Source organism: Megalobrama amblycephala, linkage group LG17, assembly GCF_018812025.1.
Source record: "Megalobrama amblycephala isolate DHTTF-2021 linkage group LG17, ASM1881202v1, whole genome shotgun sequence".
In the NCBI taxonomy this organism is placed as follows: domain Eukaryota; kingdom Metazoa; phylum Chordata; class Actinopteri; order Cypriniformes; family Xenocyprididae; genus Megalobrama; species Megalobrama amblycephala.
Genome location: NC_063060.1, coordinates 34,792,496 through 34,819,405, shown reverse-complemented (window position 1 = coordinate 34,819,405; position 26,910 = coordinate 34,792,496). Strand labels below are relative to the sequence as shown.

At 36.6% G+C, this 26,910-nt stretch overlaps 1 protein-coding gene across 8 annotated transcripts in view; it reads left to right on the top strand.

The window, feature by feature from the left end:
- Window positions 1–26,910, top strand: part of ctnnd2b (catenin (cadherin-associated protein), delta 2b) — a 105,367-nt gene that overhangs the window by 46,000 nt on the left and 32,457 nt on the right. For 5 of the 8 annotated variants that reach the window (XM_048164080.1, XM_048164079.1, XM_048164085.1 and 2 more), the window contains 5 exons: window positions 5,745–5,911; window positions 8,107–8,641; window positions 8,847–8,990; window positions 11,281–11,530; window positions 14,402–14,458. In XM_048164080.1, the coding sequence (XP_048020037.1) occupies window positions 5,745–5,911; window positions 8,107–8,641; window positions 8,847–8,990; window positions 11,281–11,530; window positions 14,402–14,458 (1,153 nt within the window). The remainder of the gene's footprint in view (window positions 1–5,744; window positions 5,912–8,106; window positions 8,642–8,846; window positions 8,991–11,280; window positions 11,531–14,401; window positions 14,459–26,910) is intronic. The other 3 variants (XM_048164082.1, XM_048164081.1, XM_048164084.1) reach the window with 2 other exon arrangements.

Here is a 26,910-nt window from a genome sequence, read left to right as displayed (position 1 = left end):
GTACGCTTGCCTAAATTACAGTAAAAGCACTCGACTTTAAATCACGAGCATTGATGCAATCATTAAACGTTACCGATGCTCAAATGGCATCTTGGACAAATGTGTCTCAGCTGTGTGAGCATTTTTATTTTTTGGCAAAATAAAGTTGATATATATATATAGCTCCAATTTTTTGTTTATTTCTGACCCCTCCACGCCACAAGTGTTGCTGGTTTTGTTCCTAAATTACTTTTTTTTTTTTTTAATTCCATGCACCTTGTTGGATGTGAGAAGTTGCACCAGACTATTGCAATTAATAGTATTATATTAGTAGTATTATATTAGTAATAGTATTATATAATTATATTACACTTAATTTTTTTATAGTATAGGTATAAAAATATTTTAGTAGGCCTAATGAAATTTGAAGTAAATGAGAAATAATGCAAAGGAAAGTACATTTTCTGTACATTTTTTTTCGGATCATAAACTTTTCTCACAGCAGCTGCAATAATTTAAGGTGCCCTAGAACGTTCTTACACAAGATGTAATATAAGTCCAAGGTGTCCCCTGAATGTGTCTGTGAAGTTTCAGCTCAAAATAGATATAGATTTTATTTAATTAATTATTTTAACTGCCTATTTTGGGGCATCATTAACTATGCACCGATTCAGGCTGCAGCCCCTTTAAATCTCGGGCTCTCTATTATTGCCCCATCTGCCATTTTTTGCTATTGCTCTTGCTTACCTAGTCTGATTATTCAGCTGTGCACAGATCCAGACGTTAATACTGGCTGCCCTTGTCTAATGCCTTGAACATGGGCTGGCATATGCAAATATTGGGGGCGTACATATTAATGATCCCAACTGTTACGTAACAGTCGGTGTTATGTTGAGATTCGCCTGTATTTCAGAGGTCTTTTAAACAAATAAGATTTACATAAGAAGGAGGAAGCAATTGAGTTTGAAACTCAATGTATGTCTTTTTCATGTACTAAACTCTTGTTATTCAACTACGCCAAGGTAAATTCAATTTTTGGTTCTAGGGCACCTTTAAAAGTTCAATCAGGTAACACTAATACACACTAAATACACATAGTCATGCAATGCTGATGTTGTGAACATTAACAATTTGAGAACACAGTATAACAATGATAATAATTTGCACGGTTTGATGTGATCTGAGCTAAGCGATCGTTAGATTTAAAGGATTAGTCCTCTTTCAAATAAATTTTTCCTGATAATTTACTAACCCCCATATCATCCAAGATGTTCATGTCCTTCTTTTTTCAGTCGAAAAGAAATTAAGGTTTTTGATGAAAACATTCCTGGATTTTTCTCCTTATAGTGGACTTCAATGGACTCCACTGTTGATCAAAATGACAGTTTCAGTGCAGCTTCATAGGGCTTTAAATGATACCAGATGAGGAATAAGGGTCTTATCTAGTGAAACAATCAGTCATTTTTGAAAAAAATACAACCGTATATACTTTATAAACACAAATGATCGCCGTGCATGTGCTTCCGCTTTCCGTAATCTTTAAAAAGCTTAAGCTGTATGTCCTACGCCTTCTCTATTCCACTTACTGAAAAAAACAAAACTGCCGCTGTTTTCGTTCCGTAAGTTGAAATATAAATCATTTGTAACATTATAAATGTCTTTAGTGTCACTTTTGAACAATTTAATGTGTTCTTTCTGAATAAAAGTAATATTTAAAAAAAAAATAATCCTGGAAGACCCAATAAAATCATGAGAGTTTTGTGGCCTTTTAGTCCATGTACTTTGAAGCATTCAGTATGCTAGTGTACTTCTAAAAGTTAAATATGCTTTTCTAAGTGCACTATACTTATATTTATCTTATATTATCTTTTTGATCATGGCTCCAATATCTAGTTTTAATAATTACAGATACACTAAACATATCTTTCATTAGCCATTGGTGTCAATATCTGACTAACAACATTCAGTAATGTTTGACAGCTGTAAGCAAACTGAACTACAGGGAAGTTTAACCAAAGCATCATCTACTCTAGAACATGAAATATTGAGCAAACTGATAAATAAATCAGTGTACATGGATACATTCACCCTTAATGGTTTTTAATGACCCATCTTACAAGACAGTATATTTTGTATTATTTACTTGCCTGTAGTGGATTCACTCTTTCTAGTTGTTGTGAGTTATAAATAGAATTAATCTGAAATATTTATCAATTTATTTATTCAGCTGAAATATTTGTGTGCAGATAAAACCCCATTCCCCAAACAGATAAGTGACCAGCCACCTGGACACAGATCGTCCACCGCACAACCACTCTGTATGCCAGCAAATGGCATCTTAAGATGTCTGAGACGCTTGGGTTGAGACTGGAGAAGGACCAGAAGTCTGATAATGCATTTATGAAACTTTCAGCTCTTACTGTAAATGTGCCTCTTTTTGAATCTGATAGTGGCTAAAGTGGTTATAGTAGTAAACTCCAGCCATTTTCAATAACCGCAGTCAGCCAGTTTCTGAAATTACTGGGTCATCTGAAATGACCCATCTGAAATGACCCACTTATCATCTTCAATGGTTGTGAAGTTACACTGTCACATAGTCTCTCTCTCTCTCTCTGTGTGTCCATTTATTCGAAATCTTTTCATAGACCACAGACCGTTATTGGATTTCTTTTAATCTTCATATTTGAGACCTGTTTTTTGTTTAAAGGTCCCGTTTTTCGTGGTTTTTTGAAGCTTTGATTGTGTTTATAGTGTGCAATATAACATGTGTTCATGTTTCGCGTGTAAAAAAACACAGTATTTTTCACATAATTTACTTATCTGTATACCGCTGTTTCCACTGTCATAAAAACGGGCTGATGACTTCCTTGTTCTATGAAGTCCCTCCTTCAGAAATACGTAACGAGTTCTGATTGTGCCAGCGGTTCCTGTGTTGTGATTCAACAGCAGCTTAGCGAACCTTGCCCGGAAAGGTCACGCCTCTTACCATAACGTGTGCTGCACATAGATTTACATGTGGATTATAATTTTCGGGAACCGAGTTAAACATAAATTGTAACCATTGATCTCTAAGTACAGCGTCCCTGGGAAGGCCAAACAAAGGTGATTGGACTGCGGGATGAAAATAACAGCGTTTCGACGACATGGCGACAAACACACTCTACAAACGCAACTCTTGCTCTTCTCCGTGGGAGCGCAACAAGACCACGCCCCCTTTTTTTGTGTATTCCTGTGGGCGGAGGTTAGTCAAAAAACTGTTTTAGTGACGTCATTAAAGAAGGAAGTAGAGGGATGTAGTCCAAACTGGCCGTTCGATGTAGGCGACTTCTGTTAAATAAAATATCTCGCTTGGCATTGAACTTTGAGCTTTAAAATTTTACAGATTTGATTTATACTCTAACAACAACATTACACACTAACTAAAGTTTGAAACATGGGATCACGAAGAACGGGACCTTTAAAACAAAATCACAAATGAAAATATAGCATGTGAATATCACTAAAATAAGGTGTTCATAATTTTGATTAATCTTACAGCATGTGTCATGTAGATGTTTTGAAAACAGACATTAATGCTCTGTCAGGCCATTTCAAACTGGCATCTCTTTAAAAGATTTTTTGGTGCTGTCAGACATCCTCAGAAGAGGAGAAACATGCCCTGACAGTGCAGCAATGAGCGGCGGTTAACACGACACAAACCACACGCCGTCGTGATTGACTTTGCAGGCTGTCAGAGATTAAACAGCATTTAAATTCGTCTCTGTTCATACAGGTGATATTTGCTCCTATATGGCAGTGATTGCCAAACGGGTACAAACTACAGGGGTACAGAAATTTGGATTTTGCTCTGTTAATCCTGTTAAACATAAATTATGACTTTAAAATAGGGCTGAAACTAACAATTATTTTAATGATTGATTTATTAATTGATTATTTCTTCAATTAATTGGATTACATTTTTTTTTTTTTTTTTAATGTGCACTACTGTTCAAAAGTTTGGGGTTGGTAAGAATTATTTTATTCTCACTAAGGGTGCAATTATTTGATGGAAATACAGTAAACACATTAGCATTATGAAATATTATTGAAATTTATTATTATTAATAATTTATATTATAAATTAATTTATAATATAATATAATTTATAATAATTTATTATAATATCATTTATATTATTAATTTATATTATTAACAATTTATTATTATTAATTTATTATTTTTATTTATGAAATGTATTATTGAAATATTATTACAAATTTGTTCTATTTGAACATATTTTAAAGCAAAGCAGAATTTTCAGCATCATTACTTCAGTCTTCAGTGTCACATGATCCTTCAGAAATCATTCTAATATGATGATTTGGTGCTCAAGAAACATTTTTCATTATTATCAATCAATGCTGAAAACTGTGCTGCTTAATATTTTTGTGGAAACCGTGATACTCTTCCAGGATACTTTGATGATTAGAAAGTTCAAAATAACAGCATTTATTTGAAACAAGAATTTCTTTACTGTCTTTACCTTCACTTTTGATCAGTTTAATCCATCCATGCTGAAGAAAAGTATTAATTTCTCAAAAACATAAACGATACCTCAAACTTTTGAACAGTGGTGTATTTATGAATATAAAATATAAATATAAGAATGTATATATGTAGAATTTTGATTGAATATAGTGAAAAGCCACATTTAACTACAACTAGCAAAATGGAAATATTCATATGCTTATAGCCTCCTTTGAATATAATATAACATGCTCTATATTTCTCCAACAGTTTTTCGTTTCACTTATACTTTTATTATATTAAATGTCTCATCCAATCAAACTAAATACATTTATAAAGCAAGTTTCTACAGTTTCTCAAACTGCTTCAGTTGGTGAGTCAAACATCAGTTGGTTTTTCCCCAGCAGTATTTAAATGTTTCAAAGTGAATCATGTTTATAGTGTCCAGTTTAATCATGTGCTCTGATCATTCTGAATGATATGCAGTGTAAATGAACACCTTTCTAGGAGTACTTGTGCCTTATTTATGTGGCTGTGGGAGACATACTATAAGACTAAATAGGACTGGGAATCACTGCTATTTGGTACAGTGTCAGGCTGACAGCACAGGAGGGCCGAGCGAAGAAAAGGGACTGCGATTTCTGTTCACGCTGACCCCGTTTTGCTGAATGTGTGCTCACTGAGTGTCTTCCAGCAGTGATTAATTATACATTCCTTTTCTGTCCATCTACTCACTGTGAGGCTTGAAATAATGAGCAGTATAAAGGAAAGTAAAACAGAGAAAAGAAGAGGCTGGAAGACAATGAAAGAATATGAGATGAAATGGTAAAGCAATTAACCAATTTTACAAAAGTAAAATGAGGTGAGGGGAATTAAATGGACAGAGAAGAGAGGCTAACAAGATTTGCATCTCCTGAAGGAAATACCTGAGCTTGCGAGGCTGCGAAAGAAATAAAGTTTTATGTAAGTTTAGATTTTAGGCTTTGATTCTGTGTAAATGATTCATGCCGCTTTGACATTGTCATGGCAATCATCATGCATCTTGTTTTCCATTGGCTGCACTTAAGAATCAACAGTCATTGTAAAGGAAGTTATACATGGTTAAATATATGCAAAGATGACAAAACCAATGACAATTCAGTATGCTAATACATAGTCAAAAAGAAGACCAACTGCAATTCTTCATCTCTGTTGGATATAAATAAGAGTGCTTGTCAAACTAATAACATTGCGCTTTCTTCCAAATTTCCTCTTCACAGGACCAGGCATCCTCTCTCAGAGTGCTTTGCAGCTCAATAATCAAGAGGGCACCTTTCCCTATCCAGTCAGTTACCATAGCAACCAGACCCTGGCCCTCGGCGACCTGTCGGCCTCCCAGCCCCCGCGCAGTGGTCAGGTGGGAGGAGCCTTACATAGCTATAATCAGGTGGGGATTCATCTCCTTTTAAAAACTGATTTTGACCTTTTTGTTTTAAAGTATGTTATTTGCACCCTGTTTTTACGAGAAGACCCTCTGGGGGAATTCACTAAGAATTGCGTCCGCTATTAGTGTCGTTTTTGTGCATGAGCCGCATTTATTATTTAGTGCACGATCAGTGTTCATTTTTACACCTTTTTTCAGTCATGGCTTTTGTCTATTGATGAAAACATTCTTTAAATGTAGTCAATATTTCATTATGTCATATTCATTTATTTTAGTCATTTTTAGAATATTCAAACATCTTATATAATTTTATGTAATTTATATATGAAGAGTTCAGATGCAAAAAACGCTAAACGCCACCTCCGTCAAAAATGAGATAATGATATTGAGTGAATGCTCTCTGCACATACGTTCATCAAATACTTTCGCTTCAAATCCGCTAAATCCCTGCGTATTCAGAAATACCGGTTCATTGACAAACCACTAAATGCCACTTCCCTTTGTCAGCAAATGACTCTAAGATCCTGTTTACACTAGTGCGTTTTTGTTTTAAAACGTATAACTTTTGCTATGGTTACGCCTGTCATTTACACTACTCTAGCGTTTTCGACCCTCTAAAATGGAGACTTTCGAAAACGCTGCAGATCCCGTTTTAGTTGGAAAACCCTGGAGTTGAGTTTCAGTGTAAACGAACCAAAAAGGATACCCACGTTCGGGCTGCGTATTCTTGACGACCGTGATTATAACATGGAGACTGAACTGCAATATTTGCTGGCTTTGTTGTCATTTTTAGCAGCCATTGTGCAGTTAAACTCTGCATTTTTGTAATACTGCAGCTGCCTACATGCGCAAGAGGCAACTGTGTACGCGCATCAGCAGTGTGCATGAACAGTCATGTGACATGCGTTTTCGGTCGTGTAGTGTAGACGGAGATCGTTTCTAAAACGCTCTGGAAACGGCAGTGTAGACGAGGATAATTTTAATTTTAAAAAACGAAAATTTTTAGTGTGAACAGGGCTTAAGTCCATAGAAGAACCAATCGGAAGACGCAAAACGAAACATATATGATTTCAAGATGAATGACGGTGTGCGAATGAGTCGGCTTTCAATTGGCGAGCTGCGCGTTTTATCATGTTTTGTCCATCGTTATAGTGGCAATGACAGGATTTTGTGAGTAACAAGTAAACACAACAGTGTACCTTTTGCTGCTGTAAACAGAAATGGATGTTTTACTATGTCTTGTTGCCCAAAGAGGTGGACTTAGAGGTTTTTGTGAAAAAAGCACTCATGGACTTGCAGCAAAAGACAGTCACATTGGTTAAATCCAATGAATTGACTAAAGTGACATTTTTGTAAATAAGGTATTTCAATAACTGACTAATAACCATTTCATTGCCAATAAAGTGAAATTACTGAATTTAAACATAGGAGCCTGGTAAAAAATGCTCATTTAAAAGAAAACATGTCAGATGGACTTTTTTTTGGAAGGTTTTTGCACTGAACTCTTCATATATAATACCGCAAGATACAAACTGACTGTTTTTTCACGTTTTTCTTGATGCATGTTAAAATTTAGCCCAGTGCATGACATGCGTGGAAAAAAATAGATATTGTGGTTATAAATTAAGAACTCATTCCCACAACTTCATTTGTTGTAATGTTTTATTAATTACTTTCCTAGTTTTAGTTAAAACGTGGCCTCGTTGTACTAATTCATTCCCTCATTTTAATTTAGTTAAATCGTAACCACAATATCTATCACAAATTAGTACCACAATTTTACTAAAATGAGGGAACAAATTAATAAGTTAACCCCCCCCCCCAAATTATACTAGTCAATAGTATAATTTAATAAAAAAAATGTTTAATTATCATCATGTTGCACTTTTTTCATTTTATCCTTATTGATGAGATCAATAGTAGTATAGCAATAGTAATTTTGTTGATTAACACTGCCGCAGTGCACAAAAACATCGGATCAATTCAAAAGAATGACAGTGACTTAATTTAAATACTCATTTGCATTTATACTAGCCTGCAAGGTGTTTTCTACTGAATTACCACGTGCAAAAAGTGGCGCAAGCATTTAGCGAATTCACCCTTTTTTTCCCTTGAAAATATCATGTTGGTCACCAACACTTAGCTCATAGCTCCTAGATGAGTGAAATTCTAGCTCTTTACATGTCACTTACCTCCAGGTGACGTCTAATCGTGTTGCCCAGCTGGCTGCCAGAGAGACAGCCGCCCGGGCCCATTCTCGAGACTCCTTTGCCCAGAGTCATGGCAGTGCATTCCACATGCCTGACGATCTACCAACAGCCCCTGTAAACTATTCCTGCTCCACTCTACCAGCCCAGCGAGTGAGCTCTCCCTTTTCCATGCAGGCTTTGGGCTCCCCCTCCAAACTGCAGAGGCTGGGCTCAGCCTCCGACATGCCCAGCTACGCCACTCTGGCGCGGGTGTCGTCGCCCAAGCAGTCCCCGAGCCGACTTGCCAAGTCCTACAGCACCAGCTCTCCCATCAACATGGCGGCGGGAGGGTCCTCTTCACCGCTGCACTTGGCCGGAACGGGCAATGCCTCCAGCTCGTCTCCGCTACACCAGCTCAGCGCTGCAGTAGGAAGCTACGCCACTCTGTCCCCCACCAAGCGAATGCTGCACACCACTGATCAGTACAAAATCTCTCATGATCTGTACGCCAACGCCACACTCCAGAGACCTGGCAGTCTGGCAGGTCAGTGCTCTTTGCAGGATACAGCCTTTCCGTTTGGTAGTATCACCACCAAAAACACATAAGAACTGGTCATTTTCACACTTGGCGGGTGTTTGATATCATCTGACAGATGGATCAGAATTTGACGCAATTTTTTCCGAGTATATTTATAGCATTTTTGTTGTGGTTAATGGTGCTTGAGAATCTGCCTTTGTCCATGATGTAGGTTCCAGGGGTTCGTACAGCAGTCAGCACAGTCACCTGGGCTCGGAGCTCAGACCCCTGCAGTCTCCTGAGCACCACATCGACCCCATTTATGAGGACAGAGTCTATCAGAAAGCCCCCCTGAGGAACTTCAACCAAGGCCAGGGTAAGATGGCAGACATCAGGCTCTCTAACAATTTAAAGTCATCAACAAAATCTTTTCATCTAGAGCATAATGACTCGGGTACAGATGTGTTTATGAAATAAAAGACTTTCAGCTTACTTTTTGTTCAAAATAGAAATGTTTTCCCAAGTGCCCAATTAATAGCAGTGAGCCACCAGATATCATCACTTTAACAGTATTCGATAGGAACACGTTTTGCTTTAAAGGTTTTAAAGTAAATTTACTTGCATTTACATTTTGTTTTATCAGTTGAACTGACTATAACATGTCATTACAACTACAAACTATAAAAGCACACACTTTCCTACACTTATTATATTACACATTTGCAGGCTAAATGGGTTTCTACTTGTACAACCATAACAAGCATGTATGCAAGTTAAAGGATTAGTTCACTTCAGAATTTAAATTTCCTGCTAATTAATTCACTCCCGTGTCATCCCAGATATTAAGTTTTTTGAGGAAAACATTCCATATAGTGGACTTCAGAGGGGTGCAACGGGTTGAAGGTCCAAATTGCAGTTTCATTGCAGCTTCAAAGTTTGTGAAATGATTAGTAATTTTCTAAAAAAATAAATAAAAAAAAAAAGTATATACTTTTTAACCACAAATGTTCATCTTGCACTGCTCTGTGCCATGCATTACGTAATTACGTTGGAAAGGTCACGTGTGACTTAGGCGGAAGTACTGCGGTAGGGCAAAAAACTCCATCTCATTTTCTCCTCCAACTTTAAAATCGTCCAAAATCGTCGTTTTACCTTTTTTGTAAAGGGCGTTTGACTTAGTCTTTCACACGTGATTTTTCCAACGTGATTATGTAATGCAATGCGCATCGCAGAGCAGTGCAAGATGAGAATTTGTGGTTAAAAAGTATATAATTTTTTTTAGAAAATGACCGATCGTTTCGCTAGATAAGACCATTATTCCTCGTCTGGGATCGTGTAGAGCGTTTTGAAGCTGCATTGAAACTGCAATTTGGAATCCTGGAATGTTTTCCTCAAAAACCTTAATTTCTTTTCGACTGAAGAAAGACAGACATAAACATCATGAATGTCATTGGGGTGAGTAAATTATAAGTAAATTTTAATTCTGAAGTGAACTAATCCTTTAAAGGAGCAGTTCAGTCAAAAATAATTTACTCATTTACTTACCCTCATGTTGTTCCAAATGTGTATGACTTTCTTTCTTCCGTGGAACATAAAGGAAATAATTTTGAAAAATTAAAGTGTTTTTTGTTCATACAAAGAAAGTCATTGGAGTACACTTTCTTTTTCACCCCAACGCTCTTCAAAATATCTGTTTTTATGTTCCACAGAAAAAAAGCCATACAGGTTTAGAATGACTTGAGGGTGAGTAAATGATGACAGCATTTTAAACTTTGAGTGAACTATACCTTGAATCTTTTCCACCTAGCTTGTTCACCTGACTGGTATTGAAAGTCAACATCAAACACTGTTCATAACTCATTTTACTGCCTTAACATAATGTATTTTCGGGTCAAACTGTATATGTAGGGTATAATTTCAGAATTGATTGGTTGTGAAAATAGGCATTATATACCATAAAAATGGAAAAATGGAAAAATAAAAGGGAATGATGTAAAAAGATTTACAAGACGTTTTTTAAAAAGGTCCCACCAGGACATTTTTTTTTTAATCAAATTTAAGTATCTTAAACAAATTTGTATGCTGCAAGAGTTTGTTTATTGCTTGTCATTGTGTTTAAAACGATCCTGTTTTATATAGCTTTTGGTGCTAACATGGAAAAATAAATAAAATTAAATTAATTTTTTTTTAAAAATTTAGAATGCGAACAGATGAATCGTGCACACCTGGCTTGTGCAAAAAAAAAGAAAAAGTTAACGTTCATGTTGACTTTAAAGCGGGAATGTTTCCAGCACGGCTCTGAGCTCCAGTCAGCTGGAAAACTCTGCCGTCAGGATGAACAGCCATCAGTGGTGGTTTCTGGGTAGCTATTCAAATCTGAACAAAAGCAGGCCAGAGAGAAAAAAACTGTTTTGCATTGACAGTCAGACAAGCTAATAAAGCACCTACTGAAGAGCTATCATTATGGGTCAGTTTGTTATTTCGATGGTTTAACATCCTTTCTGTTCTGTTTTGCTCCTTCTGTCCTCCTCCTCCTCCTCTCTTATGATTGTAATACCTGGTCAACATGTAACGTTTTTCACCTTTTGCTGCACCCAAAGATCCAATGAACCAGTTTTGTGACCAGGTCCTGAACTTTCTGCTCTGTCCCTACTCTCCTGCTGTAGCCCCTTCCTCTCCCGGTGTTGACTCCATACCCTTGCAGCGCACGGGAAGCCAGAACGCCACGGGAACATTCCCCCGTGCCGGCTACGCCACTGGCCCTGGTGCCTCCACCGCCGACTATGCCAACCCCTACCGTACACTACAGTTCTGCCCCTCCACAGACTCGCCCTACAGCAAATCGGGGCCTGCTTTGCCCCCGGAAGCTACGCTGGTCAGGTCGCCCTCTGTTGACAGCATCCAGAAGGACCCCAGGTGAGTCCTCCCACTGTCTAATACATCTTGAAGGAACAGCACACAGAGATCTCACTCAGTTAGTGAGAATTAGAGTCAAACTGACATGCAGTGTGATTAACAAATCAAATAAAGCTTCACATGCACAAGTTGTCAATGAAGACATTGTAGGAGAGAGTGGTGTAAGCTGTGTCATTGTTTAGTTTAATTTGTCCTTGGGCAAGGGGAAACGAGAAGTGATACAGCTAATTACATTTCAGGATGTCTGATGTCAATTGAATCTAGAATAAAGCATCTGTAACACAGAGCCATAGTAATATGACTTCTCAAAAAAAAAAAAACATTTCATTGGGGGTAAATATTTTATGCTCACCAAGGCTGCATTTATTTGATCAAAACTACAGTAAAAAAATATTGTGAAATATTATTATATTTAAAATAACTGTTTTCTATTTTAATATATTTTAAAATGTAATGTATTCCTGTGATAGCAAAGCTGACATTAGCTACATTATTCCAGTACTTCAAATAAACTTCATTATAGTGATTTGTGGCTCAAGAAGCATTTCTTATTAATATCTCTGATACTTTTTTTTTTTCATGATTCTTTGATAGAATAGATATTTTTGAAACAGAAATCTTATGTATCATTTGAATATCTTTCTCTTTTGATCAATTTAATGCATTCTTGCTGAATGAAAGTAAAAAAAAATTACTGACCACAAACTTTTGAATTGTAGTATACCTAACCGATATTTTGCCAAAGAAATTTCATAGTTTTATACAATTAAAATTCATCCATATTAAATATATTTTAAATAGTGCTGTCAAATGATTAACTGCGATTAATTGCATCTAAAATAAAAGTTTGTGTTTACATAATAAATGTGTGTGTACTGTGTATATTTATTATGTATATATAAATACACACACACATGCATGTATATATTAACAAAAAAATATATATATATATATATTTGTCAGTAACTGTTAAATATGGAGCGTAAATGTGGACTTTATCCTGCTGCGCCCTCTATAGGCTATGACCAGCGACTAGTTGACATCATGCTTAAAGTGTCACGGCAGAGCATTAAAAGTCGACTAGTCGATTAGTCGGTTCAACCCCTAATGTATACATGTAAATTGCGATTAATTGTTTGACAGCACAAATTTTAAAAAATTTAATTAAAATTCTCACTCTCTGCATCTTTCAATCTTTCAAGCAGCTTTATATGATGGGCATGGTCACATGTAAAAAATAAAATAAAAATAAAAATTGCAGTTTGTGTGATTAAGGGGGTGACACATCTTATTCCACTCTCCACTACAGCATGAATCAGACTTCACATGACCTCACTTCCTGTAGTACCTCAGATTGCCTGTTTACTCTATACTAACAAAAGCCAAAATCACAAAAACCTATTGCACATTTGTCACAAAAGTAAACACTCTTCTATAATGATAGCGCATGATTTTATAGAGAGGTAGTCAGTTCCACCTTTTTCACTCTGTCTTTATATTGGTATTAAGCATATTTTTGGTTTTATCGTGTGACATTAATTTGATGTGCTGAGAGGCCATTGACGATCATCTCTTGTGAACTAAAGTACTGTATGACTTTCTCTTTTTTTGTTTGCTTGCTTTTTCTGCTGATTTGACCTTGTTTTTGTTGATTTTTTTTGCCATCCCTTTTGTTGACCCCTCATTCTTTTGTTTTTCTCCCATGTCTTCTCACTGCTAGTGGTTATGGTGGAGGTGGTATGACGTGTGATGCATTGCATTTACTGGCTGCAAACAATGTACAGATATGCACAGACAATTTCAGAACATGTCAAACAATGTCGTCTTTTATCTTTGGTTCACTAATTGTGTTTGGTATATTAAAGGGTGGGTCTGGCAACCATACCGGCCACAGTTTATCACCAAAATCCTTGCAAATTATATAGAGAACAGTATTATTAACTAAAAGATCATTTGTATCAAAATATTGTATATACATAAGACACTGCATTATAACTCCTTGTACGTCTTATGAAGAAACAGGAACATCTAGATCAGGGGATTTCAAACATTTTGAATGACTCCAAGGACCCATAAATATGATGATAGATGTTTCATTTTTACTGTGTGAAATATTTGTACCTAGAAATGTTAGTACTATTATATAAGAAACATGTTTACTAAATTAGATTTTTTATTGTCATTGTTCTTTTGGAGAGAATTTACTTCGTATTGAGTTTTACTCACAGTAATGTTGGACATATAAACCTTACAAAAATTCAATTTAAATTAATGTTCAGTTTTTTCTTCAGATAAATATTGTTTCAGAGCAGTTTTACAGAGAATATACATAGAAAGCTACAAAATGGAAAACAATAAAATTTCTAATCAGTCTTTAGAAAGCAGAATGAAAAAAAGTAAAAATGACAAATTTTGCAATTGTGTTAGGCTTATTTATTGTTGTCATGTTCAATTAATATCCTATGTTAACTTAAGTTTGAAAACCCCTGATCTAGATGATTGTCTTGAGAAATGTAATGTGTTTTTTTTTTCTCTCTAAAAGTAGAATGCAGAGGAATTAACATATATCAGTACTTGCACTAACTGGAAATGTGAAAGCTGATCTCTCCCAAAAATAAGCTATTGCAGTCTCTATAATGTCTAGTTTACACTGGAATTATATGGATGGGAGTTCTTTTCCATTATGTGAGACCCCTCTTTAATAAAAACCAGCAACAAATAAACTTTGTAGTGCATGTTGAGAGTCAAATGTGTAATATGTTCATGCAGCAGCAAGAAGACAGCTAAGCGTAAATACATTATTTTAAAAAATGTCAAATCCCTTTGTGCTAGACACCTACCCTGTCTCTCTCTCTGCCTGTCTCCTGATAGGTACGACCCTGAATTCCTTGTCTGGAATCAAAATCAAGCCGAGCAAAGAATGACAAAGTAATCCAACATTTATTTACATTTCTACTCCTCATCCACAAAAGCACTGTTCTCCTCTCTACTCAACATCATATGCCTGGGCAGCATGACTGTGTTGAGACAAGCTTTGCTTTACAGAATATGTCAGAATATGTTTTTTATGGATTTCCTCTCAACATTTCTGCACTGTGTTTACAAGAAGAGCACTAGGCCTTTATTCATCCACAGAAAGATTAATTTGTGGTCAAGTCTGAAGTCATTTTTGATTAATTAGATTAATAGAGTTATAGAAATCAGTCATAGAGTTACACGAAGAGTAGATGTTCAGATCTCTGTTGGCTTTTCCATAGGTAACCAGAGTTTGTTCATTGCTGCAAAGCATCACATCGTGTGTGTGCGTGTGTGTGCGTGTCTCCTGTTGTGTTGTTATTCATCGTTTTGTTATCATTTTATGTTAAAGCATGCTTATTATCCTTTCTTTTTACTTTTATTTAACACCATTGTCTTCCTTTCAATGCAAGCAACAGCCATGATTATGTTGTTGTGTACCACATTGTGCATAATAGAATCACTGTATTGGCAACAAAACATGTTAAGATGGAGATGGATTTAGTTTGTGTTGTCATTTTGAAGTGTATTAAGTGAGACTGCACTTGCAATATTTCTTACAAACATTTACTATGCTTTTTGTCAGAATAATTGCTACAATTAGTGTTAGTACAGTAAAACTATGCTAAAAGTGCCATTGGACAGCATTGAAAATGAAATGAGTCAAACAAGATAAGACGCATTATAAACCTTATGTTATGAATGGCTCATGAATGTTAAGGAAAAAAAGAAGAAAAAAAAATATATATATACACACACGTTTAATTAATATTCAAATTATTCAGGAAAGATGCTTTAAATTGACAAAAGGTGACAGTAAATACTTTTCAGTTTAATCCAAAATCCTTTTCTTTAGAACTTTCTACTCATATTCTATATGAAAAAACGTGATTTCCACAAAACTATTAAGCAACACAACAGTTTTCAACATTGATAATAATAAAAAAAAATCTTTCTTAAGCACAAAATCAGCATATTAGAATGATTTCTGAAGGATCATGTGACTCTGAAGACTAAAATAAAAGCTGCTGAAAATTCAGCTTTGCCATCATAGGAATAAATTACATTAAAAAAAAAAAAAAAAAAAAAAAAATATATATATATATATATATATATATATATATATATATATATATATTAAAATAGGAAACCATTATTATTATTACCATAAATTGTAATATTTCACAATATTACTGTATTTTTACTGTATTTTTGATCAAATAAATGCTGCTTTAGTAAACTTCTTTCAAAAATGAAAAAAAAGATAGATAGATAGATAGATAGATAGATAGATAGATAGATAGATAGATAGATAGATAGATAGATAGATCATCATACATACATCATCAGCGCGTTTCATGCATAGACTGTAAAAAAATATGAACGTAGTGTCCGTGACGTCACCCATAGAGTTCTGAACAGCAGTTGTTTTGACGCGTAAATGAGGCCGCGGCCATCTTAGCTGCATGTGACCACACGTCACTCTGATAACTGAAAATGGGCAAAGAGGCGGGATGTAGTTGGAGCCCATGCAACTTGTTGCTGAAACCACGCCCGCCTAGCATATCTATCTTAGATACTATCTAAAATATTAATAAAGATAACAATACCATTAGAAAGTACTAAAGTTTTACTGTCAATCTACGGTGATTTTTAAGATAACGTTATAACGTTAGATGCTCTAACACCAGTAGGCTAATTAATTTGTGTGGGGTGTGCAAATAACACAAAAAATCAACTGGGACTTCATACCTTTAATGAAAAAGAGATCGCGAGATGAATCCAATCCGTTGCACTTGGGTAAAATGTCCATTTCAAAACATAAAAATACTACTTTTTGTTCACGAAAGCGTTAAATCCATGAAATCTTTATATATTATCCATCGTTTGCATTACATATCTAAGGAATAATTTGCTCTCCATCATCGTTCTTCAAGAAAGGATGCAATCTGAGCATCGTTTATAATGTAAAACTCTATATGTACAGTACCAGATATCTGTATAACTCTCAAATGTTCTCTCAAACTAATGAGCATGTGTCCAAAGTATAATTTTTCAAAATAGTGCAGCAGTTTTAGTTATAATATCCAAGCAGTGCTGTTGGAGTTGTATATCCTCCTGGTATTGTCATTGTAGTAAATCTCAGGAACAAAACTTTTAGCCAATGCCACGACGATCCAACGATCCGCATGCGAGCACATGTACACAGACTGACATCTGTCTCAAGTATGCAGCAAGCCATATATTGTATAAAATAATCCAGAAAAAAGGCACAAATACGGCTGAGATGCCAAATTCAGCGGCTGGAATTAGCTGAGGTAACAGGACGGCTCACAGACAGCAGCGCCAATCCACCTGTCACTCAAGTGACCACGCCCTTAATTATGCAGAACTTTAAGGCTTAATATAATTTAAACGGATGAGTTATAAAAAAATTCACCCCCCTCAGAGTTGTCATGAAAGGCAAAATTAGCAGTATAGACCAAAACACAATTTGAACCAGAGTGTAAACATGTTTTTTTCTGCTATAAACTTGGCTGTTTTAACATGATGGTCAATGAGATTCTGCTCCCTTTTGCAGCCTGTCCCTAGCGGCCACTCGATGAATCGCAGTTTAAGTTACTTCCGTATTGGCTTCACGAGAAACTGGGGGAGGTTGCCGCTTGGTTTCATGCTATGCAGACTTTATGTAGACAGACGTCAGTCACGGAGCACCGCAAACAAACAGCAGCCAACTTTTACAGTTCCTACTGAATCAAAACAATGAGCTTATGCTGCGTTCACACCATAACTACCGTAATTAAGAGATGGCAACTCGTGACGTTCTAACCGGAGCTGTTCAGTCAGACTTGGAATTATGCGTTTCCACGTCAACAGTATCAACACCTAAATGAATCTGCAGCAGTCAGGTACAAGCTCTCTAAGTTGTTTACATTCATTATTATTGTAATATTATGTGGTTTGAGATATGAGGTAGTTTAACACCATCTTTTGTGACACTTTGCCGAGAGCCGCTGTGCGTGTTCATGTGTTTTGGAAGAGACGTGGCTTTGGATGGAGATTTGCGGGGAGATTGGGATGCTTTCGATGCTAGCAGGCTAACGTTAGCATTTCCTTGATCTCCTACTGCACCTTTAATTATGTATGTAATGTCATTTTCCAGAGATTTAGGATCCTCTGTATCCATCAAAATATTACAGACAAGACTTGCACCTTTGTCATAATGCATACGCTCCTCTGTGATTCAACAGAACTCTTTTGATTCCAGTATAATACTAGTAATATAAGATGTGAGGATTTATTTGACCATTTTGTGGACATCAAATTTATGTGACTAAAATGTCAGAAGCATTTGCCTCTTTCAACACTGCATTGATATAGTCTAAAGCTGAGAAGTGCAGTGTTGATTCTCTGATCTGTGCTCTGAGTGGGTGGCAGGAGATGAAGTGGTCACTGAATGTGACAGAGACATTTCCTGACCTCTCTCATTGCAGACAGTTCAAGCCTCCTCTCAGGACCATTCAAGCATGTGTGTGCTGAATCCACAACACTGCTGACCACTATTTCCTAAATAATGGGTCAACTGCGGGTCGCATGTTCACACCCTGCTAGAGCTTACCTCTCCTGGCTGCACAAATCATATTTATGTGACCGTTAGCAGCTCTCTGAGTCCCCAGTTCCTCTTATGGCTGTCAAAACAGCATATTAGAGGTTCATTCTACTGTAGGGTGAGAGCTGTCAGAATTACCCATCTGTAATCTCAAACTGACTGCTGGTTAGTTGCTCCACAACATGATTTACTGTAGTAGAACATATTATGTTGGTTCTGGAACAATATAGCCTAACCTTAACCTGCCCTAAAAAAAATCAGAAGTAAATGATATACACTGCGTTCCAAATTATTATGCAAGTGACATATCAGTAAGATTTCAGTACAATAAACATTCAGATTTTAGTTTTTCTAAGAAAATGTTTGTTTGTTTGTTTATTTATCCATGTCTTTTTAGATAACTGGTATCAGTCTCAGACAAAATAATTTGCCAGATCTATGAAAACCCTACTTAGAGGTAGGGCTGGGCGATATATCGCATGCGATTCTCACGCGCATTTCGTCAGTGAAACCGGTTCCCTGATTACCGCTAAATCGCCATCACCTGCTTTCAAATGGAGCGCCTTTTAATAGACAGAGCCGTAGTTCACGGACAAGCCACGCAATATCGCGTTCAGAATCGCATGTGATATATCGCCCAGCCCTACTTAGAGGTTGTTCCACATTATTAAGCAAGTCACAGTTCTCATGCAATATGGGGAGGAAGAAAGATCTTTCTGAAGATGAAAAGCATGAAATGGTGCAATGTTGTGCAAAAGGCATGAAAACAACTAATATTGTGTGAAACTGAATGGAGATTATCAAATTATCATAATATTTTTGAGTGATTTAGAGCACAGCAGAACTCGGTCAGATAAAGGCTTATCAGTTAAAGTTCCTGTCAAAAAAATTAATTGTATTAAAAGAGCAGCTATAAAAAAGCCAGTATTGAGCAAACAGGTATTTGAAGCTTCTGGTGTCTCTGGAGTCTCAATAAGCTCTCCATGCAGGCTGGCAGTTGTGCGTAAAGATATATTTTAGCCACTCTAAACCAAAGCTCACAAAGAGAAATGTTTACAGTGGGTTTAGAAATACATGAAGACTCATTTTTAAATAATTTTATTCACTGACTAATGCTGTACTACAATGGATGGTCTAAACGGATGGATTTCTGGATGGCTGGTGAATGGCCACCACGTTCCAACAAGACTGCGACGTCAGCAAGGAGCTGGCGGGTGATGATTTGGGCTGGAATATTGGGAAGTGAGATGGAAGGTCCCTTTAGGGTCTCTGAGGGTATTAAAATGACTTTTTCAAGATATGTGGAGTTCATAACTGGCCATTTTCAGCTATGGTATAAAAAGGAGGATAGTGCCTTCTGAAATACAATGCACTATGCACTATCGCATGCTGCAAAAAAACACCACAGCAATAAAACTGTTTGAAAATGTATTTCTACACCCACTGTAAATGTTTCTCTTTGTGAGGGTTTGGTTTGGAGTGGCTGAAATGCATCTTTACGCACAACTGCCAGCCTGCATGGAGAGCTTCTCAAGACTCCAGAAACACCAGCAGCTTCAAATACCTGTTTGCTGCTCAACATTGGCTTTTTTATAGCTACCCATTTAATACAATTCATTTTTTTGACAGGAACTTTCCTTAATAAACCTTTATCAACCTTTATCTGACCGATTTCTGCTGTGCTCTATATCACTCACAAATCTTATGATAATTCAATAATCTCCATTCAGTTTCACACAGTATTGGTTGTTTTCATGCCTTTTGCACAACATTGGACCATTTCATGCTTTTCATCTTCAGAAAGATCTTTCTTCCTCCCCATATTGCATGAGAACTGTGACTTGCTTAATAATGTGGAACAACCTCTAAGTAGGGTTTTCATAGATCTGGCAAATTATTTTGTCTGAGATTGATACCAGTTATCTAAAAAGACATGGATAAATAAACAAACATTTTCTTAGAAAAACTAAAATCTGAATGTTTATTGTACTGAAATCTTACTGATATGTCACTTGCATAATAATTTGGAACGCAGTGTATTGATATGAACATTGTTCAGACCCCCTAAGTGTATCTCAGGAATGCTGTGGATGACCAAATAAGGATGTTAATCAAGGTACTACTTGGGTAAATCATGTTAAAGTCAGCATGAAATGGAAATTGCGATCAACTTTAGTAAAAAATAATGATGTGCATGGATAAATCATTTATAATAAACATATTCCATAAAAATAAAAATGGTAAATTTTGATTTCATTGCGACTTTAAATATGAAATGTGTAACTAACAACTGTAACCGGAGTTGCAACAACAATTTGCAACAATTACTGTTGTCAAATATGTTTCCCAAACATTCCCCATATCTTCCATTGGTTGGACAAGCAGATAATCCTGCTCCAAACTCACGGTCAAGCCAGTATTGCTGTTTTGTGGCTGTCAGTGATAGGAATCGTAAGGAATCTGTCAGCATTTACTCACAATCATGTCCTTCCTGACCTTTTTTTTGTGTCCATACAATAAATGAGAAAGATAGTCATACAGGTTTGAAATGACATGAGTAAACTGAGTAAATTATGACAGATTTTTCATTTTTGGGCTGGACTGTGCCTTTAAGGTGGGATAGAAAAAAGGTATTTCAACATCGCCTTTATCCATGAACCCACAATTCTTTTGTATGCACACCGTCTTTGATTGAGCTGTCACATGTTGTTGTTACAGCGCTCATTTTCTTTCAGACAAAAGCACGCACCAGAATGGAAGTGCATGAAGTGCATGTTTCATGTGCGTGAAGCTTATTCAGCGCTTTGCTCTTGTTTGAATAGGAAAGCCAGGGAGCAAGCCGAGAGGACAGAGGAGCTCTATGCTCATTAGAGTGTTTGTTTTAACAGTGTGCACGCTTCAGCGGCTAAGCCACAAGCTAGAGCTGCAGTGATTACATGGGCTGGTGACTGGTCTTATTTACTCTGTTCAGCATGTGTAAGTTCTTTATTCATTTGCCCGTAATGCCAGAAGCTAGTTGTATGACATACAAACAGGCCTGCAGTGTGGCAGATATGTTGACGATGCACACACTTTGAACATGTGGCACTTAGCAATGCCGTTTCTGTCTTTGAGCAAGACATGACAGAGAACTGACTAATTGAGTGCATTGTTTGAATTTTCTTTTATTATTTTTGCGAAAAAAAAGACACCACTTTCATTTTTGTTTTTGAGAGGAAAGCTCACAGTTCACATTTACATATTCATCTAAACGTCGCTCTCAGCAGCGTGGGCGCCGTCTGAATGTTCGTTAACAGTACATTGCTGCAAAGGTATTTCCAAATTCATTTTACTTCTAAGTAAAGACGAAAAGGAACTTGGCGTAAGTACATCGGGGCCTTGAATCACGTTCAGCCTCTTCTACTTTACGTGTGCACGAGCGCGAGCTCAAGCAAGAAGTTGCTGGCTGCAGTTCACTTAATAGCCACCGGTGTCGCTAATAACAAGAGTTTCTGAATTTTACATTGAGCCCCTTTAACCTTGCCAATGAAATCACTGCTAAAAATAGAGGAAGATAAAAGTTTTTTTTTTTTTAAAAGATACTGTGATAATTAAAACATAACAATGCACTATATATCTATGATTTCTCTATTATTTGTTGACATTTCTAAAGGAATATTTGTTCTTCTTTATTTCTTTTTTATTTTTCTATAATACTGTACTTTATAATGTTGTGACACAACATTCATAATATTTATATTAGTTTTTTAATACTGCATAGTAGTATGCATTTATAATATTAGCCATTTATCGGTTTTTGCCCATAACAAATAATTATTGTCTTATTGTATAGGCCAGAATTTTAAAATCGACACATAATGAAAAACATACTGTTTAAGATCATATGTAAACATTGTTATTTGTGAGTGAATTGTTACTATCTTGCAGTGCTTTATATATTCATATATTATGATAAAATTTGTAGATTCGCTGGAAATAATGTAGAATTTGTAGAATAAATCCTATCATAGTATGCTGCTGATTTCCCCACATTAGCCACTTACCAATAAACTGACATTTTTATTTTTTGAGGAGGATCCATGTGCATCTCGCATAAAGACTTTATTAGATTTACCTCCGCTGCATCCCTTTCAAAATATCAATGCATTAACTCTATTTCTAATAATCACGCTTAGTCAAGCATCTTGAATGCATAATTTATGATGCTTTTATTTGGCTGTTTTTTTATGCCACAAAACATTCAGTGGTCCACAAGGGGTTTATCCTCTTCTTCCTCTGGCCCCGAGGGTTATTTCAGCTGTTGCGCTGCAACACGAAGCTGGGTTTTGTGGTGTTAATGTTTCTGCTATGGGGATGAAAGATAGGCTCACCTGACTGAACCAGAACAAAAGCCCAAACAAAGACCTGTCACAAACAGGAGAGTTTGTCTCAATCCAGTGAGTGCTCAAATGTTACATCAACCTCTGCTGAAGGATTTTCAGGCTGCATGCCTAGCAAACCTTTTATAAATCAATGGACAAGACGACCCACTTCTTTCTCTCTCTCTTTGTTCCAAAACTAGTGAGCAGCCCTGCTGCATATATAGGCAGCATACAGTCAATGAACCTCACCACACAAGTAAAGCTTCTCACAGAAGACTAAGTAGAGTTTAATAGAGTGCTAAAGTAATAGAGTGACGCAATTTTGTAAGCCAACCCAGAAGATCATCATCCTGGTTCCCCTGAAAAAATTTTTTTCCTTTGGCTTTTGTATTATTGCAGAAAATAAGCTCTGTGACCAACAAAAGTCTGATTCTTACACACTTTGGTCATCAAGGCAATCTTCACAAATGAACGCCACTTTTAGGAATTTTGAAGCCTAAATACAATTTCCATATGTGAAAAGCTAAAGTGAGAACTACACCACGACTGGCATGGCTTTAACGTCACCATCACTAAGCTTTCGACAACTATTTCAATCTGTTTTTAAAATTTTAAAGTTGGAAAGTCTGAGTTAGAATAGTTTGCAAGAGTGTGAGTAAACATAACAAGGCTGTAAAAGCAGAGGAGTGAGAAGATGAATTTTAAAAAATTGCAACTGGGGTAACTAACCAAATTACCCAATTTAACCAAATTAACCAAAAACCCATTCAAAAAACCCATTGACTTTGGGGAAATGAAACCAGAAGTTTCCTCATTCCTGCAGCACTCTATATTTGCATTTTGTTTGATTCTCTAATAAGCCTGAAAATACATAGCATACACAAATATTGGGTAAAATAAATACATTTTAATGTATTTTTTCCAATGAGCGATGAATTTCCCACCAGGACAAATGCTAATTCTCCCGTTTTTTGTTAAAGTCTGTGTGCATAACTTAAAGCACTGTCTACGTAGGCAGCACACTAGGTTTTGGAACAGAGCTTCTCTTGTTTCTGACTGTTAGAATGAAGGTCAAAGCTTAGTTTAATTGTAGGTGGTGGATCCTGCAGGTGAAGTTTAAGGGACAAACGGTTTATTAGTAGACCAGCCACCCACCCACAGCATCTCTCCATGTCAGACCGCGAGAGGTGAAATCTCAAGTCTGAGAGCGCACATAACGAAAGAGCTCTCTGTTCTCTGTAGCGTGAATGAGTCATTTCCCAGCCAAATCCTTCTCCGGCTTTGGCAAGGGATGACATTTTTTGCAGGCCTGGGTTCTGAGCAGACGTTCGATTATTCATGTTTGGTGATTAATGGTAGGTTCATCCCTGCTTCAACGGTCTGTCACAGTGACTGGAGCTGTGCTGGGGGAGTGGCCTCACCCAGGCATTAATTGTCATAATGGGGAGGTTAAGGATTTGGCTGCCAGTGACAGACTTGACAGAGAGGAGGGAGTGTCACCAGGCTGCAGCAGCTTGCACTCTGCATATGTGCGTGTCCCTGTTGGACTGGCCTGCTGGGAATGATTCAGGTTTAATGATGCGAATGAGGACGAGCAGGGTGCCATTACTATTCTGACTTTAATCATAAATGATATAGTCGGTTTCTAGAGCAGCAAATATCCAATAAATCTGAGTGCCCTGCTATGCACATTTAAATCATTACTACACGTTTAGTTCTCATCACTTATGTATGTATGCATTCGTTCATGCTGTGATGCTGCATTATCTATGGGTGTAGAGCAAAACTGTGACTGCCCACTTCTTCAACAGCCTTGGCGCCAAAGATATTTCCCTGTTCCTTTTCTACATTAGTAAAAAATCGTCACTGACACCACCAACTTGCTTGCAGTTGGAAATCGGGAAAAAGACAGGTACAAGACTGTGTATCCACCTTATTTTTCAATGCAGAAGTAAGCTATTTTCTGTGAATTTCCAATTCATTAGCCACCGTACACTGTAAAAAAATATTTTTATGATTTATCATCACAACATTTTTTCTTTTGTCAAATCAACTTAGATAATGAATGTGGTTCAGATAAGATAATATTTTGAGTTTCTATTGATTAAACCAATCGTATTCATTGTATTAACTCAAATTTTTCATTTCAATGAACTCAAAATTTTAAGGCAGCCAGGTAACTTACTTTTTTAAGTTCAACTAACAATTCTTTTTACAGTGTAGGTAAACAACTAAGAATAACTAAAAATGCAGTAAACATTAAAACTGTTCGTGGTACAAACTAATGTTAATGACACGATAATAAACAAATACCAGTGTGCAACATCAAGCAGCATAACGGACTCTTTTTGAACTGCTAAAATAACTGGCAGCAGCTGACTTTGAAACTGAAAATGGCCGTTCCCACTTATGTTAAAAATGGCAAATTATGTAACCGAATCAAGAAGACAATTTTTGTTTTGTTCCATTTCATTGTGTTCATCAGAGATTCAACATATAATTCGGCAGTGTCTTCACTTGAAATTATTTTAAAAGATGGAGCAAAAATATGTTTAGCAAAAATATTTAGTCTCTTATGTAAGTTACACAGCAGTATCTTACATATTTTTTATTGAACTGTTGTACCACATTCACAAGGTGCTTGGTTTTTATATGGTTGTATAATGTTATTGGTTGTATTATCAATATTATCAGTATTATCATTAGCTGCTTACTAGCTTTAAGGCTCCAGTATACTTCAAACAAACTTCTTTTTCGTTCTTCGTTTAGGGGTAAAACGAAATTCGAAATGTGTGACCAGCGATATACTGTAAACAAACATCTGACGTGAGAGCGACGTTTAGATGAATATGTAAATATGTGCCGTGCACTTTCTTCTCACTAACAAAATAAACACAACAAAAATGAGAAAACAGTAAGCATTTATTATAGAAAGCATAAGAAAATCGTCTGATCATAACAACATGGGAATGTTAGCACGAGCTCTGCAAATTAGCACTCCAGTCACGTCACGTCTTCATATAGCACTTCATTCAATGGATTGCTTAAAATCAAGCAGCTTTACAGTATCAAACATGAAAAACAGTGTTAGTGCCTCGTTTTTTTACAAGCACAACTTCATTTTGTACTATAAAGCGGCTAACCAGTGTGTTCATGTTTTCACCCGTGGAGATCTTACCTCAACAAACTCTACAGATCAAATGAGTCGGTGGCTGCGTCCGAAAACCTAGGTAGCTGTCTTGCTGCCTCGCTGTCTTATAAGAGAATGACTTGTACAGCAGCGTTTGTGCATGAAGGTACCTCACGAAATTGATTTCGGACAGACTTCTGAGGCAGCCTAACAGATTAATGATCTACAGCAATATAGCGCGAGCTTTGGTGAGAACTAAACAAATATTTAATTATTACAGTAATAATTTCTCGATAGAAATTATATCAAAATTGAAATATGTTGGTCAAAATCGTACATTTACACACAAACTGAGCAGCAAACGCAACTTTCGGACGCCATCTTTATTTTTCTAGCTCAACTGTCACAGAATGGAAAGCACAGGATTGTGGGATATCAATCTACTAATCTACTGTATCTAATCTGCAAGGATACATCTATGCTTCCTTCAAAAATCGATCTGAGAAAGGTATCTCATGAGACAGGAAGTGAAGCTAACATTGGATTCGGACGTGCCTTGATGCCTTACTACCTTGAAATGTGTCCTCAGAAGGCAGCATTTTCCAGTTTTCGGACGCAGCAAGAGACGCTCTCCACGCGAGTGAAGGCGGAGCCTCAGCCCACACCTCCTATTACGTTATCGTCACTGACCAATGGTAGTACGAAGGTGTTTTGCAGCTGGAACAAACTTTTCCTGAAAGTTCGCTTTGGCAAGCCGTTTTGAACTTCCAAAAAGAACACAAAACGAACTTAGTTTTGGCCTGATTTTGTTCGAAATGACGTCACATCACTTTCTTCGATTTCGTTTGAAGTATACCAGGGCCTTTAGCCTTTTGCTTTGTTAAACACAAATGTCACTTCTTGATAAACTCAGAAGCTGGTAAAGCATTGGGCCATGCCTTTTGCTTTATTGCCCTATATATAGGGTAAACACTGAATGAATAATTTCACTTTAGTGCACTAGTTAATTAACAGAGTCATTTTAGAGCTTCTGTCAAAAATTTATTTACACTAATTAACCCAGAGTTGACTTGTGTGACAGCGCCACATTGATTAACATATAAACTTCATCCATTTTACAGCCTTTTTTGTGTTACGCTTTAATTACTGATTAACGCAAACATTATCAATTAGCACGCTCCTGTGATTTATGACAGCCTGCTGTCTTTGCATCTAATGCATTGGAGAGTTTGTGGGCTGTTGGGCAATTCCGACCCTCTGTAAT